The 17,293-nt window shown below is 42.0% G+C and overlaps 4 protein-coding genes across 4 annotated transcripts; 2 read left to right on the top strand and 2 right to left on the bottom strand.

Annotated features, from left to right (window-relative positions):
- Positions 1-5,752: 5,752 nt before the first annotated feature.
- Positions 5,753-7,784, bottom strand: EAF02_002117 (uncharacterized protein). The gene is made up of 6 exons (XM_038898165.1): positions 7,207-7,784; positions 7,037-7,123; positions 6,821-6,987; positions 6,502-6,765; positions 6,268-6,429; positions 5,753-6,204 (listed from the first exon to the last, which is right to left on the bottom strand). Exons 1-6 carry the CDS (start codon positions 7,500-7,502, stop codon positions 6,098-6,100), a joined length of 1,083 nt encoding a protein of 360 aa, XP_038761857.1. The 5' UTR covers positions 7,503-7,784; the 3' UTR covers positions 5,753-6,097.
- A 1,691-nt stretch (positions 7,785-9,475) lies between these two features.
- On the top strand, positions 9,476-12,250 carry EAF02_002116 (uncharacterized protein). Its single transcript, XM_038898164.1, has 5 exons — positions 9,476-10,507; positions 10,555-11,088; positions 11,133-11,590; positions 11,640-11,806; positions 11,862-12,250. The coding sequence occupies exons 1-5, from the start codon at positions 10,197-10,199 to the stop codon at positions 12,096-12,098; spliced, it is 1,707 nt and encodes a 568-aa protein (XP_038761856.1). The 5' UTR covers positions 9,476-10,196; the 3' UTR covers positions 12,099-12,250.
- Positions 12,251-12,958: 708 nt separating this feature from the next.
- On the bottom strand, positions 12,959-13,808 carry EAF02_002115 (uncharacterized protein; the record flags this gene model as incomplete). Its single annotated transcript, XM_038898163.1, has 3 exons — positions 12,959-13,180; positions 13,566-13,638; positions 13,690-13,808. The coding sequence occupies 3 exons, from the start codon at positions 13,806-13,808 to the stop codon at positions 12,959-12,961; spliced, it is 414 nt and encodes a 137-aa protein (XP_038761855.1).
- Positions 13,809-14,912: 1,104 nt separating this feature from the next.
- EAF02_002114 (uncharacterized protein) lies at positions 14,913-17,201 on the top strand. The gene is made up of 4 exons (XM_038898162.1): positions 14,913-15,783; positions 15,833-16,023; positions 16,136-16,442; positions 16,510-17,201. The coding sequence occupies exons 1-4, from the start codon at positions 15,480-15,482 to the stop codon at positions 16,977-16,979; spliced, it is 1,272 nt and encodes a 423-aa protein (XP_038761854.1). The 5' UTR covers positions 14,913-15,479; the 3' UTR covers positions 16,980-17,201.
- The last annotated feature ends 92 nt before the right edge of the window (positions 17,202-17,293 follow it).

Here is a 17,293-nt window from a genome sequence, read left to right as displayed (position 1 = left end):
CTGGAACCCGATATGTAATATAATTCACTACAGCTGCAGGGTTGTTTGGTGGGGGGCTTTGCGTTTTAACCTCTAGGTACTTTTTGCAATATCGGAAAGCTAAAGAACGGCTTTAGCACTTTCAATCTTACATTCAAGCTGTAGAATAATGCAGTACTCAGTGCAAATGCAACTTGACCGAATCTGGCTGGTGCCTTCAACGAAATCTGGTCAAGTCACTGGGAGGATCCTTCCCAACTTTTAAAATTCCTTCGTATTGTAGGGTTTAAGTAGAATATTAACATTGCGGTAGTCTCTCATATTTTGTATTGAATCCAAGCTTTTTCTTTCTTGCAAAAAGAATACCACCCTCAGACGCCTCGAACAATATCTTCGAAAAGACCTGGTATGACCACAACCGAGACCACTATCCGACGATCCACTTAATGATCAAACATTGTTCAAGCTTCACGCAATGCTGATTTCTGACCATTGTAATAGGCCCTCCACAATTTGGTTGTTTCTGTGCCTGCCTCTATAACTATCTCAATTTTAATGCGTCTCAATTCAACGAGCAGAACTTCGGTTGGAAATGGATTGTCCCATAGTATGGGCGCTATCAATGATTGAAATCTGCGCACCACTTTTCTCCTGCTTCAGGAACGCAACATATAATATTTGGTAGTGCTTTGGTATACGTTTAGGATTAGATGAGTAATTGGGTTATCTGAAGAGGGATGAAGAAGAAGTTGCTTCAATGGAACCGCAGCTTGTGAGGAAAGTATAGGCATGAGGATAAGCACATAATCTATTTCTCAGAGTTCTGTGGGACTACAGTACATAGGTGATATCTAGACATGGAGCTTTGCAAAAGAGAGATAGAAACACAATAAGACGATAGCAATGCGTTGGAATTCTGTGAGGAATAAAGATGACAAAACGGAAAGTTGATATACGGGATGACTGTCACTGATTGTGAAGCTGTTTTTCGAGTCAGGAAATCAAACTAGCTTGAAATGAGTCCTGTATCCAAGATGATACTTAAAATTGTGGATATTAATGTTTAAGCACAAAGCGGCACATTTCAAGCTATTTTCCGTTTATATAAGTATCATTAGCAAGAAATGATTCAAGTTTAAACGAAGATTTCGATAAATGGTATTTGCTGTGCTAATTCCCATTCTTCATTCCAGATACCCCAACACCATCTTAATATCCGTGTCCAAGATGATACATTGGTGTAATTTGGAGCACAAAGCATGCTTTCGGTAAGATCGACCTCTTTCACTGTGAGGTAGGCAAACTCCCAGATACATATTTTGTTCATGACCTCTTACAAGCTGATATGAAGTGATTGTATGATCAGAGAAATTTTGTGGTTGTAAGTAAACTTGAAATTTCTCGTGGGATTGGCGACATTTCGATCCAGTTGATTTAACTGGTTATTACTACGTTTGAGCAGAAGAGGAAGACAGGTAGAACTAGTTTTTCAGGAGCCAATCAAACTTAGATTTGCCAAGCGCTAACGTCTAGTTCTCAAGGAGCGCCTGGATCCATCCAATTAAATGAAGGAACTCATGCCTTGTAAAAAGAGTAAACTTTTGACGGGACATTTGAGTTCCAAGTTGACCAATTGAAGAAACCCACTTGACATGATCCGTTTTTTCTCTCATTCATTTCACATGCTAATTTGACTCTGGTCTCCGTAAAATCACGTCTGGACAGTTTACGGTACTTTCCATTGCCATAGATGAGTTTAAACAGTGGGAGAGGAAGGTGCTAGCCTAAATAGGCATATATCATGTATTATAAGTTCGATGGTTCCGCAGAGGAGCGAATAGCCCCTGGCATTGAAGTTAAATTGCTAAATTCGGTCGCGACGATCACGCCGCTCAAATAGTTCCTTATCTTAGCACGTCTAAATACCCTTAGGGAGGTCCAAAAACAGACGTTAATTAATATAAAAAAAAAAAAAAAAAAAAAATAAGTTCGATGCCAGAGCCCTAAGGGATATGGCTGGTCCAATGGTAACCATGTCCATTAAAATAAAATCCATTTTTCTGGTAAACTACACAAAAAGGAATTCCCGTTTTCGGCTTCGGCAACTCTTCGATATTTCAAATTCAACAAATCAATTCGGTGTGTTTACGCCTTTCGGGTTTCGCCCCGCTTTTTCGATGTAATTAAGACCCACTTTTCAATCAGTTTCGCTCGGTTCGACAAATCAAAATTCAGTTTCCAAATTCGGTATTTCAAATTTCAGATTCAGGATTCGCTAAGCATTAGTTTGATTAAGATGTTCGCAGTTCCTAATTAGCTATATATAAATCTTAGAAATCATTCAGTAATTCAACCAATCAAATCATTCGAAATATCTCGATTATATCAGACATACCAATCACCTTGTAGTCTGTTTATCGTATATAAACAAATCGGGCCTAGGTTGGATGCTTGTGGAAGGGGTCACCGGGAGTTAAAAGTGAGATATCAGGAGGGCAGGATTGATTAATCAAAATCTATATATAGTTCGATGGATTAGGTGGTTTATTAAATGGTTTATAGGTGGTTTTAGGAAGGTTTAGGTTTGCGGGTGCTCATTAGTTGGTTTCGGTAGTAGAGGAAGGTGCTAGCCTAAATAGGCATATATTGTCACGGGGTGACACTAAGCCCTTTCTGTCCTGTCCTGTCCTGTCCTGCTATATATATGAGAGTAAGGTAGAACTTCTAGTTCTACCTCCTAGTCTTTTGGGTGTTTAGCTTAGCGGTAAAGCTTCTGAATACTCCCAGAGGTGATTCCGTGACATTAGGTAGAACTACTCTTGGTTATAAGTGGAGCTGTGTGGGGGGCCTATTTATAGCTTACAGGCTATTGGTCTGGGGGCTAGTATATATAGATCCTGTCTGCCTGTCTGAATGCCTGAGGCATTAGAATCCAGAATCCTGAAACCTCCTAGTAAGTGATGGTATGGAGATCATACCTTAAGGAGGGGGGTGGTGTCACGGGGTGACATTAAGCCCTTTCTGTCCTGTCCTGTTCTGTCCTGCTATATATGTGAGAGTAAGGTAGAACTTCCAGTTCTATCTCCTAGTCTTTTGGGCGTTTAGCTCAGCGGTAAAGCTTCTGAATACTCCCAGAGGTGATCCCGTGACATATATCATGTATTATAAGTTCGATGCCAGAGCCCTAAGGGGTATGGCTGGTCCAATGGTAACCATGTCTATTAAAATAAAATCCATTTTTCTGTGGGTAGAGTTCGCTTGACACCGGACATACTGACAAATGGTCTATCCCTCAGACACAAACAAGTGCGACTTGTGTTTTCTCTTCTCATTCTAACAGTGCGTCAGCAAAGCTATTCAAACCTAGATTACATTGCTAAGCCCGAGCCATACTCTTTTTATCGTTGACTGCTACCTCTTCTTCTGTTCTATCTCCTGTTAATTCCATACAGTTCTCCGTCAGCAGCTTACCTAGAAGCTCTGTGATCGATTCAATTCTCCCTGAACCTCCCAATTCGGAGCAAGATACTGTATGTTGGTTGTGGAACATCTTGGTATAGCACTATTTCCATTTGACAAATTTTGCCTGAAGACTACTGAGGCTCAAGATTCAAGAACTGATTCTATTGCATTACTTCCGCGCAAGCAGGCTCATATTGCGCGTGGTCACTAACCACAGAAATAAAGAAAATGATGGCTTTGCCATCAGTAATTAGGGAAACTGCTTCATTCATACTTTTGTGAACATATGACAATATTCATGATCCTCCTCTCATTCCCATAACATCAATCTCCTCAGGAATTGATTTTGAATCGACATTATCAAGAAATTCGAGCCTTAATGGGGTATTCTCTGATGTCTTCCTGTTTTCGGCAGTCGCGTTTGGGTGTTCAACATCCCATCTCAAATTATCCAGCAGTCCCAACGAATTAGTATACCTTAAGTGATTCATCAAGCTTAGGTGATTTGACAATGATACAGATGATTCTAGACAGTGTACGTTCGGGGCTTTTGACACTTTGAATGTTTACAATGGCTTCTCCCGCTACGCTACCAAGAATTACGATGAATCAGGAGCATTTGTAGGATACAATACATTGCCCATCTGTAATGTCATCATGTGCGTGTCTTACACGAGAGCCTTGAGGGACAAAGATCCCGACGAACCACACGCGGAACCAAGAGGCAAAACAAGAACCGAGTCCGCAGGTAGGTAGATGATAGTTTGGGGGCCTTCATAATGGGGAACATTGATACGAGTTTGTGTTGCAATGAACAGCGTTTTATATAGGATTCTGAGTTGAGTGTGCGTAGGTTTGTGAACTGCATGTTTTGAGCGAGATTTTTTCGGTGTAGTCATTGGAGATGATGGAGAATGAATTCCAGTAATTGTGTTTAATGGCCTATTTTCATTATTTGGATTGTGTGATAGAGAAACCTTGAACTGGGATGGCAATACAATGCCGAAGGACACGGTTCGCGTTCACGTATTATGGACGCGAATAAATCAATGAGGCAATATTGACGAGAGCCTTGACGCGAGCTGCGTGCTATATATTTCAAATTGTCAGATGCAGCAATTGAGTGTCAGGTAAGAAGAAATTTTTGCTTTGAAAACGAAAGGCACGGGTGCTCTTGGGTGAACGAAGAAGCAATGACGTCTTTCGCATTTATGATAACAACAATGATAACTTTCTGAAGATTAACCATCCTTATTTTGATGTTACTTAGTTAAGGCCATATCTCACAGGTTTGGTATTCCAAGGATATCGCATGCAAAAGTTGAGTGGTTATGAAAATTTTGCACAATTTCATGACCAGTTAAATTCACATTTCGATAGAGTTGATAGAAGCAATCTACAATTCTATAATACGATTATGGAATTATGAATAATGATTATCAATAGTCTGAATCTGCGTGTATCGGCTGAATGGAGGTTTATGAAGATATGAAATGAGCTTCACTCTGAACCAATAAGTACTTGAAAGGTTAGACATATTCCCCAAACAAAGCACTTGGATTAAGCTCGCAAACAGAATACATGATAAATTCATCTTTTAACCAACCACACTACAAGAGAATCCAATTTTGTTACTTTTGTCTAAAAGATACCCTCTAGTACAGGTTAAGCGAGAAAATGCCAAAAGTTACTAGTGGCATTCATCCAGCGAAAAAATTGCTATCGGCAATAATTGACCTATTTAAAATAACGCAGAATTATTACCGAGCCGGAGAGAGAAGAACATCTGGTTTGGGAGTAGGGCGGGGTGTTGCATTACGACAAGCGTGAGAACTAGTGTATCTGGAGGCCCGAACCAACTGAATCTTCACGGCCATCTCATCTGTCATTTTGCGCTAAATTCCCCTACAACACTATCTCTAAATAGCCAAGAGGCACTTTAAACCGTTGAAACTAGTTCTAGCTTTGCTTTTGTTGACTTCATTTCACACTATCATTGACAGATCTGCAATGACCACTTAATGACGGTTTTATGAGCTATTCATCACATGAATTACTCTCGTGTATCCTGTTGGCTGACGAGTAACGTGGCCTGCGAATTGCAGTGACTGTTTGGGTCTATCATCTAAATAATAACTTTGTGGTCTAGTGAATGAAATCCCGATGGAAATGTCAATGTGGATGAATGAAAAAAATAACAGTGGGGCTGGGCGCTTAGCGGGAAGCTAAAGGGGGGCCAAGAAAACATTAGAATCAGTCTTGTTGCAACAAATGACATATCATGAAACAATTTGACGGCTAATTATATGATCGCGTGAATCTCCATCATATCTAACTAAACACAGATCTAGTATATATAGTGTTTGTTTGATGAAAGGAGTTAAATTTTAAGGTTATATTGAGAGTTGCCGAGAAGTTCCTATCTATTTTCCCGACACCTTAGTATATGATGATGTGTTTTAGCCCATAAGAAGGCAGAAATAACCGGTCGGTTCCTTTGTTTCCTTCCTTGTAAAGTTTCCCGTTGGCACCGGTTCAGTACTTGAGATTCTAATTAAATGTGCGCAGTTCAGTCATCTGACGCAACAATGCCCTTCTCTTTAACGTACAGAGAGGATTAGCATCGGTACCAAGCTTCTCTTTTCTCTCACCGGCCTTATACTGCGGAGTCTACTTTCTTACTCCCGAGACCCCCAGGTATAAGCCGCTTCAATCCCATCCAAGGAGTATTGATGGGGCTCTCACCGGTGAAGATGAAGACATCTATACCTTTATATCAGACAACATCCCCTAAGAGCATGAGTATTAAGGATAGTAAGCACATACCATACAACCAACCTCCAAACAAGCATCCAAAAAATGGCGCTACCATAGGTACCCAAAAGTAATAGTTTCCCGCGCTCCATACTTCGTGACCGTATCCAAGAAAGTAGCTCATCAATCTTGGACCAAAGTCTCTAGCCATATTAATAGCATATCCAGTTTCCCCTAATGAAGAGTTAAATATTAGTATCTTGACTATCTATAGTGCGATGAGTGAGTTCAAAAAATATAACTTACATCCAAAGCAAGCCCCAATACCGAAGATCACGAAGAAGAGTCCAAGTGGGGTAAGATTTCCAGAACCTAAATTACCATTGTCTTGTAAAGCGTAGATACAAAACATGAGTATCGTACTTGCGATGAACTCTGAAAAGAATTGTCCTGTTTTTGTCATAAAAGGGGCGGGGTAGGTACAGAATATGCCTGCAGATGATGTGTTGAGGCCCATAGTTCGAATGTTATTCCCCCCTTCGAACATATCAATGGCAGATTTATAGTTTGCTATAAGGATCAGCAGATTAGATCTTGGCTTTATGAAATCTTGGAAATGGCATACCATAGACCACGCCGGCGGCGCACATTGCTCCCAACACTTGCGCCAACATGTAGATGGGGAATTTGCGCCAGGGAAATTTTCGGAAGACGCAGTTTGCGAATGTCACAGCTGGGTTGATGTGGGCACCACTAACGCCTGAAGCATATACTCCAAGCATAACTCCAATGCTATTAAACCTTTTAGCCAGTAAACGTTTAGAGCAGGGCAAATACATACCCCCATCCCCAAGATATTGATTGATAGGAGCCTCTCTCGCCCGAGCTTAGGACTACTTGCGCAACCACACCATCTCCAAACAAGATCCTATTTGAATGTCAGTGACTATTAATCGAGCAAGAAAGAGGTTTTATATAAAATGGAGACTTAAGGCTTGGGTGGAGTCTCACAAAATAAATACACCAAAGAATTCCGAGAACGGTTCTCGCATGGTATGTCGGATACGACTCCACAAGAGGTCTGGCTTTGACTGTATCTCGAGTTCTTGTGGAATCTTATGATCAATTCCAGGACCATGTTCTGCATAAGCACCGCTACCTTCACTGGAGATCGTGTGCATGTTGTTTCCATCCAGCGTAGACTCGTGTGATGAGAGGTCTGGCGAGGATTGTTGGGATTCCATCATCCCCATGTGCTTGTCATTGCTAACGGCAGGAATGGGCGACCCTTGTTTATCTGGATTCATTTTGGTGAATTGAGAAGGTAAAGGCGTGGAATGGCGATTCTGTGAATGCAAACTTGGATATATGTGACGATGATGGACCTGCAAGAGATGGATACTGTTCTATATGTAGCTTGAATTCTTGGGTAATACCTCTTTGTATGATTCTTAGAGGCGGAAGACACCGCGTTGTAGCCGAAGTCACCACCCTTAATGAAATGAACATGTGAACAAGAAGTCTGTAATATTGGAACTATCGAAACGCAATTGCGAGTATGGTAGCATACCGAGGCAGTGATCTAAGCACAAAGGCTTAGAAACAAGCTATGTTGGCGCTTCTGAGTTGCACGAAGAGGCCAAGTTGCCGTTTTGGACAATCTTACCAAGGAAAGACTTGGCCGTCCTAGCCACCTATTTGAGAGGAGACACTAAAGCACCTCCATGATGCTCAAAAATCCTTCCTTGTAAGTGCGGAATGTATGGAAGAAAAATTGATTAGATAGCTCAGTTTGAATTACCCGAGAGATCGTCATAATAATAATTGTGAATTCAGCTGCATCGGAGTAATCACAGTGCGGGAAGAACCAAGGAATTGTAATATCGTGAGCATTTTGACGGCATGTATAACACGCCTTTATGCCGACAAATAGAAAGTGGCTTCACCACAGCATGCTATGATGAGCTCTGGGTGACCTCCAAAGAACGTAAGAGGGGTGGCTCATCAATGAGTTCGGTATATCCTTGTTGCAACCAGACAGTGGTTGGCGGCGCAGTCTTGGTCATTTGACTCCGCATCAACAATATCAATAGAGCATTTAGGTTAATAAAAATGTGAAATAAACGTTGTCTCTCCAGTCCACACTAAGTTGAAAGTAAGTTAGATGGTAGTTCAATAAACTATTATGACCTAACCAAACACACGTCGATCTCTTGACAAAAGTAGTGCGAGCTATGATGGCATTTTCAAGAATAATGAAAAGTGTGGGAGCGTCACCATCAACCTGTTAAACTTGTAATTCAATATCTTGCTTGTAAAAGAGTTCAACTTTCCAATCTCGGATGAATTCATCTTTTGCATATTCTCCTCGATGCAATCAATGGTTGACAGCACAAATCTCGTATTCAAAAGAATGGTTCTAAAGCGGTACTTCCAATCAAACCCCATCTTTCAGGTAGGTGTGGTCAACTTGACTACCCGACGGGTAGATATCAACTTATCCTAGTCTCGACTGTATGACTCTGTGATACTCGAAATCGTATCAATAACTTTCTCCGCATGGTATAGACCCGATTTACGGCACAGTACATGTAAATAGCTCCAGGAAGATCAGGCACGACGGTGTTGCCGATATCTATGCTGGATGGCTAAGTGCTTGAATTGTGATTGTAAATATAATACCTTGTTATTAAAGTAACGCCAGCATTTACACATTCGCAAATTTCACAAATGCATGGCGTTGTATTCTAGTGGCCCCAAGCTGATGGCTGACGGATACCCGAGCTGCTTCCGGAAGGCTTGAAGGACGTTTTGCTATGGAATTCACCACTGGCGACTTATCTCATAACTTGATACGTCCAAGGCTGCCCTTGTACATGTTGAGCAAAATTTCGTCCTAGGATTAATTTTCAACCATCATACAGCCCCCAGGCAGATGAACTTCTGGGATCATCGTTGTAGATGGTCTGGACTTTTGGACTGTCCCAAGCATTTGAGGTTCATGTCGTTGGAATTCTTGGTGGGGCGCCATGTGCATAACGATTCCTAAGATTTGAAAACGTTGGAAAATCCCTAATGCAGATCTAACTTGAGTGGGGTTGCTGACCCGTCTGTTCTGTTGGCGTTGGTAATCATTTGTGGGTTGCAATCATGGTCATTTGGCACTAAGGTCGGTGCTCTTGCATATGGCGAGATTGCGGGGTAGTGGATGGCGGTGCAAGAGCCGTCTCATGAACCGAGAACTTCACTAGTCTTATTTGTTCTAGAAGCCTTCAACCAACGCAGTACTAGGTAGCTCTGGCACTCCATCTTCACTTGAATTTGGCCTTTTCTATCAGTGGTTCTGACTTCTAAGCACATAATAATCGTAGAAAATAACATATCACAATTCCGAGTCTTGTTGGTTCAATTTCGTCACAATGAATGTGCAATTAGCAACATCTGGTGGTGTCCACGAATGCAGTGTGCCGATACCTACCGAGGCATGACGAGAAAACAAGCATGGTGCGAGAAATTTGCTTGGTGAAAAGCCTCAATGGGGGTAATCATCCGAGTTCTTAACGTCGATATATCGACCTGCATCTGCTGTACTATGTAAGAATTACCCTTCATTCCTTGTCGAAATTTTGCTACATCCCAGAGTGTCTTGACCAGGATTGTGCCCCTTCCCCCACAATCGCACTTTTCTTCTGGTTCTTGGGTTAGTTAAGCCGCTAGTTGAGATGTTGGTTCAATTCCCTGTAAATATTGACGGCATAGATCGAATGGTACGATTGTATCAAATATTCTGACGTCCGAGTGAATCAACCATCTAGCATGCAGATTTTGATAAACTGTGTAACCGTAACGTTACGCTAGTAAGTCAATCTGTTGGCCAATACCAAGATAATAAGACTTTGCTCGGCCACAAGATGTTAGCGGAATTGACCCCGCTCCTCAAGTACAAGCCATTCGAATTGACTAAGTTGATTCGTTGAGTTGGAGGTCCATTGAAGCATCACATGTTTAGAATATGGAGAAATTTTGTCCGGGCGAGGGGCTCTAGATGCCTTGCTCCATACATTCCTCTTCCATCGTGGCCACAAAAGCCAGAGGTTTTGGCACATTTATCTGCGAATAGCAGCATAATCAATATGGGTGACCACACTTCAGTTTCTAGCCATGAGTCCTTCGTGTCAGTGTCGAATCATGAATCTTTCATAGGTTCCATAGACCAAGGTACCACAAGCACAAGATTTTTAATCTTCAACAAAGACGGCGAGCCGGTTGCATCGCATCAAGTCGAGTTCTCTCAGATATATCCACAATCAGGGTTTGTACATCCATTGACACTGTCAACGCGTAGCTGACCATGAAAAGGTGGCATGAACATGATCCTCTTGAGATTATCGACTCGATAGAAGTTTGTATTGAAGGTGCCGTCAAACAATTTGAGCAACAAGGTCATTCGGCGAGACAGATTAAAGCCGTAGGACTCACAAATCAAAGAGAAACAACAGTCGTCTGGGACCACGAAACAGGAGAACCTCTAGCAAATGCTATAGTGTGGACAGATACCAGAAATCAGGCATTAGTCAGAAAGTTGAAAGCTCGACTTGGATCTAATCAATTGCAGGGTCTCTGCGGTCTTCCCCTATCGACTTATCATTCTGTTGGTAAGCTTTTGTGGTTGATTGAAAACAATGGCAAAGTTGCAGATGCATATGCTCGAGGTCATCTTGCGTTTGGTACCGTTGATTCCTGGGTTATCTATAAGCTCAATGGTGGACCAAAGAAGAATGTGTTCGTTACAGACCCCACGAATGCATCGCGTTCAATGTTTATGAATTTGCATACTCTCAAGTATGACGAACAGCTTTTAGATTTTTTCAGATTTGATATGGATAAGCTTCAGTAAGTTTCTTGCTCTTTTGTAATTAAAGTACGCACTGACTCAGTAGTCTTCCTAAGATTGTCCGGTCGTCGGATCGCGAATCCTTCGGTACTCTTGCAACAGGAATCTTGAAGGGTGTTCCAATCACGGGTGTGTTAGGTGATCAAAGTGCGGCGCTCGTCGGACAGAAAGGTTTCACACCAGGTAGAGCGAAGAACACCTATGGGACAGGTTGCTTCCTTCTCTACCATGTTGGCGACAAGCCTGTAATTTCCACACATGGGCTTTTGAGTACAGTCGCGTATGACTTTGATGGTAAACCGCAATATGCTTTGGAGGGAAGCATTGCGGTCGCAGGCTCCAGTATCAAGTTCCTTCAAAATAACCTTGGCTTCGTCGACTCTTCGTCCAAGATCAGTCAGCTAGCTGAGACTGTAGAAGATAATGGCGGTGTCACTTTTGTGACTGCATTCAGTGGGCTCTTCGCACCATACTGGTACGACGACGCTCGTGGCACTCTTTGTAAGATCCATTCCGACATCTATTAACTTAATTACTAACCACTTAATAGTCGGTATCACAGCATATACACAAAAAGGTCATATTGCTCGCGCTACTTTGGAGGCGACTTGCTTCCAAACAAAAGCAATATTGAACGCGATGGAAAAGGACAGCGGGAAGAAACTCGCTGAACTCGCCGTCGATGGAGGTATGAGTAATTCTGATCTCTGCATGCAAGTAAGTTCTATTGTACGGTTCTTTTCATTTTGGGCAATGTCTAAAACTGTTTCAGATTCAAGCCGATCTTATTTCGATCCCGGTTGAACGTCCAAAAATGCTGGAGACAACAGCATTGGGTGCCGCCATCGCTGCAGGTTTCGCAGTGGGGGTTTGGGAAACTTTTGACGAATTAAAAAATATCAATACTGTAGGGAAAACCGAATTCCATCCTAAAATTACTCCAGAAGAAAGTAAGGAAAATTTTTCTCGATGGACGAAAGCAGTTGAAATGTGTAAAGGCTGGCTTTAGAGATTGGAAAGTATATATAAGAAGTTTGCAGATTCTGGAAGCGTATCTAAGTAGTTTATATACCGTACCCGCGTACCTCAGATGTGGTCGCGGCCCTGTTCATTTGTTTGTCTCTTTTCACAAATTCCCACGAATAAGATCCTGCCACAAACTCATCACATGACTTGATGCATGTATATACCACGTGATTATACTTCAAGTGACCTTGAGTCTTTACACCTGAGTGCCAACATTCACTTTAGTTCCAATTTTGTGAGACGTACCAGAAGTACCACTTCAATCTCGCTGTCTCGAAGCATTTGCTTGGAAAAGTAATTGTGTCAAACAATGAAATTGGAAAGCCCAATTGAGCATTTATACTCCAATACCTTTTGTCAATTTTTTGATCCCACTCCAGGTTTCAAGGGAATGTGACTGAACTTTTGGTACAACTACCATCACTGGTTATTCCTATAAGTCATTTATTAGTCTGACTGCCGTGACATTGGAATTCAGAATGGTAATGGATGATAGGAATGCTTCATTTTCTGGGAATAGTTCAAAGTCATACTCTCATCCGATTCGGAATGATTACTTGGAGAATTGCTGTATGACATTTCAGTAGACTGCATGTATATTACCGAAGCTTACTTCCATATAACCAAAGAATGCGGCCAAAAATGTCAGATACGTTGTTTATGATATCTGAAAAGTTCGGCTGTCAGAGCATTGTTTGCACATTCTCCATCAAGTCTAATTTCATTCCATATTACTAGAATAGGTGTGATATATACAGGAACAAATAGTTGAAGTTAATGGTCATGTACCAATCATACAGTATGTCTCCTTTCCTTCACCGTTGTAAGTCCTTGAACACTTTGTTATGCGGCAGAAAGTTCGAAGTCTACATTGCCAGCATTCACCTTCGCTCCACCAATGCAAGTACTGGTGAAAGGACTATCTCCGCACACCGCTCTCGCTGCTCTCATACATCCTTCCCATCTACCTTTCGTGATATCAATTGTCTGGCCAGATGTAGCAGCATTGAGTTTCAAGAGAGCAGTGCCCGATTCTCCGGTTGTTGACGTAGGCTCGCCACCGCACTATTTTACAAAGTGTTAACGATTTGAGGCAGAGATAAAAGTAGGAACGAGTGTTTTCAAGCTCTCTTCTGCCCCTACTCTACCAATTCCAAGGATAAATTAAACTACTTATTCGTCTCTTCGACTTTTTATCCCGTCTGATCGTGGTGAGCGTTACGATAGGGATCTTGTGATTTAATCTCCAAAGAAAGCATGATGTGATCGGAAAATGATTCAAACTCAACTCGATATTGTCACTTGAAATATATGCATCTCTTTTTACCCTCTTATCCCAGCTGGCTTGTATCCTGCCATATCCTCGTAATGCTTCACACGTCTTTTCACTCTCCTCTCCTTCCCTTTAAAGAACTTTTTCTTTTCTCCCAAAATAGAGAAATTAACTCACTTGTTGAATAGTTCCTGCTATACCTCCACAAATTCCGAGAAGAGCCACGTTGATATCGTGAGATACAAGAGTTCTGGTGGGTATATCAGTACTTGATAGTCTCATTCTATAGCTGAACACTTACGTTGAAGGATCGGTACACGTTGTTCCTGTAACTGCATCGGGGTTTACAGTTGTAGATGCTGGAGCAGCATTGACGACAGCCATGGCTCCGAGGATTGCAACAAACAGTATTGAATGCATGATGGTTGTTATATTTTCCTGCTTTTAACTGGTGTAGTGATGATGAGTAAAATAATGAGATAAGAATATATACTAGTAATTAAAAACACTTATTATGAAAGACGTTCCAGACGTGAAAAGTAGATAAACAGCGAAAACGAGTATGTGAAAGAGGGAAGATATTTAAGACCAGGACAACAAAGAGATTATGGTTAGATCTTTGAGGGAAAGGTTTTATATCAATCATGTGCATATTCTTGAGACGAAAATTGTGATAATTTGATACCTGCCCACATGTCCACACACTGTAGTAGTGTGGGTGTATTTTTGGCTGTTCCCCCATATTGCCAAGACGACTTATATGGAAGAAAACCGACAAGAATTAAAGGTAAGCTAGATCGGTTTGATGCGAGTTTGAGCAGCACTTGAGTATACCTTGAACCTTGTTCAAAGATTCTGGGATTATATCTGCCTATGATCAGACGAAGCTCATGAACTCATAAGGAAGAATGCCATGCAGGATCAGATATATGGAAGAAAATGGCAATCCGGTATGAGTAAGGCTGAAGGAGGGGTTCTGGCAATGGATTGATCAGTGTCATCCAATGCAGTCCTTCATCCCATACCCTCCTGTGATGTTGTTGTCTTCGTCTCATGTTACCCGCTGTACATGTTCTGATACAATGACAGGGATGAGGTTATCCGGCGATAAGATAAGATGGCCCGATTGCTTTTCGATGCTCCACGCCACCATCAAGATACTACTGACATTAATAACTTCTTACATGAATTTTGGACATATCATTCCATTCTGGACAATGTCAACATTCACGATGTCAAAAAGCTAAGTTGATTGCCGATGTTTGTGGCCTAAATTGATGCATTCAGCCCTCCCTGAAGTTTTGGGGTTCAGGGGTGTCATATTATTGCTGCTTACAATTTCAGACGCGAGGTTTTTCATCTCTTGCAACAAGCGTATCATATTTTGGCACTTGATACATGTTCATCCCAAGCTACAATACCCATGACAATATTGAAAGACTTCTCATCGCTAAGACTTTCCGTCATAGTTCTCGTATCTCTTGCGTCTTCCCCAACAGCCGTACTAATATTGTCCTCCTTGCAATTTATCTTCGTTCTATCAGATCAAAAGGCCGGGTTACAATAGCCCTGCATTACCTGTTATCCTCTGATTCTTCTTGGGAAGAAACTGTAATACAACCTGTTCATATCTCCTGGAAGCCGAAACCATTAATCGAGATGGGTGAATCAAACAGGCTGATACAAGTTCAATTGACAAAATGCAAGTCTTGCTAGCAAATGAAATCGTCGAATCTGGTCAAGATCAAGTTGGGCTTACCATCCATCGTCGGCTCACGGCACAGACATGTCAGTTGAAATTCAAAGAGAAGGCATATATGAGTGATGATGCTGCCGTCATTGAGAAGTATCTTTTCATCATAAGTCTTAATCTCGACTTTCTCGATTCACCTTCTTTTTGTGCGCATACGTTCTTTCGTGATACTTACATTCTTTTTCGTGCTTTGATAGCACTTTCTTCATTCTTTCATCTGAACTTGCACGACTGCGTCGCTTTTACACACTGTAATATATATACCATATCTTTTATACTTTACATCCCTTTATTGCGAAGATACTTAAAGGCCGAGAAGCGATCGGTTAAGAGTTATAATGCGTTTTCAGTCAGTAGCTCTCGCCCTCTTTACTTCAGCTGGCCTGGTTGAAGGCCTAAGTGCAAAGAGACACCAGGATATCCACAAACGTGCCACGGCAACGAGCGGCGATGACACCAGTCTTACCCTTGCACAAAACGCCATCGCAAGCGGCTCTTTCAGTGACGGGCTTACTGAAATTGGTGGTAATGAAGCTTCCGAGGCCGCTTCTGCGACTTCGCAAAACAACTTCATAAACTTTTGCGCAGGAGAAACTCTTACCAATGGCCTTCAAATTGTAACAGGGTCTTGTAATGGAATCCGTGAGTGCCTCCCTATCTCTAAGTCAAAATCTACTCATTTGCCTTTCAGCGATGGGTCAAATTCCCGCGAAGAACAAAATGATGTCGTCGATCATTACATTCCCTTTGGCTGGTAGTGCAACGATAAAATCTGATACAACATTCAATATTACTGTCCAAATGTCCAACATCACTCCAGGTTCCTTTTCTAATGCGGATTCCACTTACTTCTCCGCTCCACAGCAGCTTGATTCATCCGGGGTAGGTCTTTTCACTTCACACTGCTTGACGTCGCTTAATTTCTAAATCCATCATTGTCCTTCTGATTTCCTCTGCTTTCTGGGCCATTGCTAATTATAATACTTCATTTTAGGTAGTTATTGGGCATACACACGTAACCGTGCAGGATATGGGGTCCAGTCTCAACCCAACTGGAACTTTGGATCCCACTCAGTTTGCCTTCTTTAAGGGTATCAATGATGCTGGAAACGGCCAAGGGCTTCTTTCTGCTACTGTTAACGGCGGCTTACCGGCTGGAAACTATCGTGTGTGTACAATGGCTTCGTCAACTAATCATCAACCCGCAATTATGCCTGTTGCACAGCGAGGTACAGCAGATGATTGTACTAAATTTACCGTCATCGGATCCGGAACTACTGCAAACGCTGCATCTAATAATGGTAAGTCGTCACTTCTTTTTTTCTGTCTTCCACTCATAGAACAAAAAACCATACTGACAATCTTAAGGTTCCGGTGGGCAAGCTGCCGCAGCTTTAGCAGCCAGTGCAGTCGCAGCTGGCCCGGACAACACCAACCCAGTGGCGAGCTCCTCCACAAGTTCGATAAAATCACCTTCGACTTCTTTCTCTGCAGCGAAAGCGTCCAAAACTAGCACTTCCAGCATCGCAAAAAGTGTACCTTCCATTACATCATCATCGGTACCTGCCTCTAGTAGCACATCACCTGCCACTTCATCTTCCGCAGGCTCCTCGACTTCCGCACTAGGAGGTATAGCGGCACCACCCGTCACCAACAGTGGAGATTCAGCCCGTCCTTTCTCGGTCAATGGCAACACATTTGTGAATGAAGCTGCCGCGTTGCAAAGAAGTTGCGATATACAGTACAATGCATGTGCGGATGCATTCAATGGTGGAAAAACAAATGGTTTTAGCATTAGTGACTGTCAAACGCAAGAGAATTCATGTCTAGCTGGGTAGTGTGGCGGTCTTGAATGAGGGTTATTTAATGGCTCTCATGATTACTTATGTACGACAGAACATTGATGGCGTTATGAGATGATATCACTGGAGCTAAATGGATTATGTGTTCTTTTCCTCATGTGCAGAGAAAATCAAACAATCGAATGACGTTTTTAATTTGATTGGACATCTTTTCAAAACATTTCATTCATGTCTGAAGTAGTTGTGAAGTCTATCGGCACATGAAGATCGGCTACGGGCATGCAAGTCTCATGGGCATAAATAAGTATCGTAAAAATCGCTAGTGGATCCTGAGCCATAGTCTTAATTGA

This window comes from Botrytis sinoallii (genome assembly GCF_014898435.1).
Source record: "Botrytis sinoallii strain Bc 23 chromosome Unknown BSIN_003, whole genome shotgun sequence".
Lineage (NCBI taxonomy): Eukaryota > Fungi > Ascomycota > Leotiomycetes > Helotiales > Sclerotiniaceae > Botrytis > Botrytis sinoallii.
The sequence above is the reverse complement of the archived record's forward strand: the minus strand, read 5'-3'. Positions and strand labels throughout refer to the sequence as shown.

Coding starts and splice junctions, on each gene's coding strand:
- EAF02_002117 (XM_038898165.1), bottom strand. CDS start 7,502: ATGAATCCAGATAAACAAGGGTCGCCCATTCCTGCCGTTAGCAATGAC. Junction 6,430..6,501: donor TATTGGGGCTTGCTTTGGAT/GTAAGTTATATT, acceptor ACTCTTCATTAG/GGGAAACTGGATATGCTATT. Junction 6,205..6,267: donor GTTTGGAGGTTGGTTGTATG/GTATGTGCTTAC, acceptor ATAAAGGTATAG/ATGTCTTCATCTTCACCGGT.
- EAF02_002116 (XM_038898164.1), top strand. CDS start 10,197: ATGTTTAGAATATGGAGAAATTTTGTCCGGGCGAGGGGCTCTAGATGC. Junction 10,508..10,554: donor CAGATATATCCACAATCAGG/GTTTGTACATCC, acceptor GACCATGAAAAG/GTGGCATGAACATGATCCTC. Junction 11,089..11,132: donor TTTGATATGGATAAGCTTCA/GTAAGTTTCTTG, acceptor GCACTGACTCAG/TAGTCTTCCTAAGATTGTCC.
- EAF02_002114 (XM_038898162.1), top strand. CDS start 15,480: ATGCGTTTTCAGTCAGTAGCTCTCGCCCTCTTTACTTCAGCTGGCCTG. Junction 16,024..16,135: donor AGCAGCTTGATTCATCCGGG/GTAGGTCTTTTC, acceptor ACTTCATTTTAG/GTAGTTATTGGGCATACACA. Junction 16,443..16,509: donor AAACGCTGCATCTAATAATG/GTAAGTCGTCAC, acceptor GACAATCTTAAG/GTTCCGGTGGGCAAGCTGCC.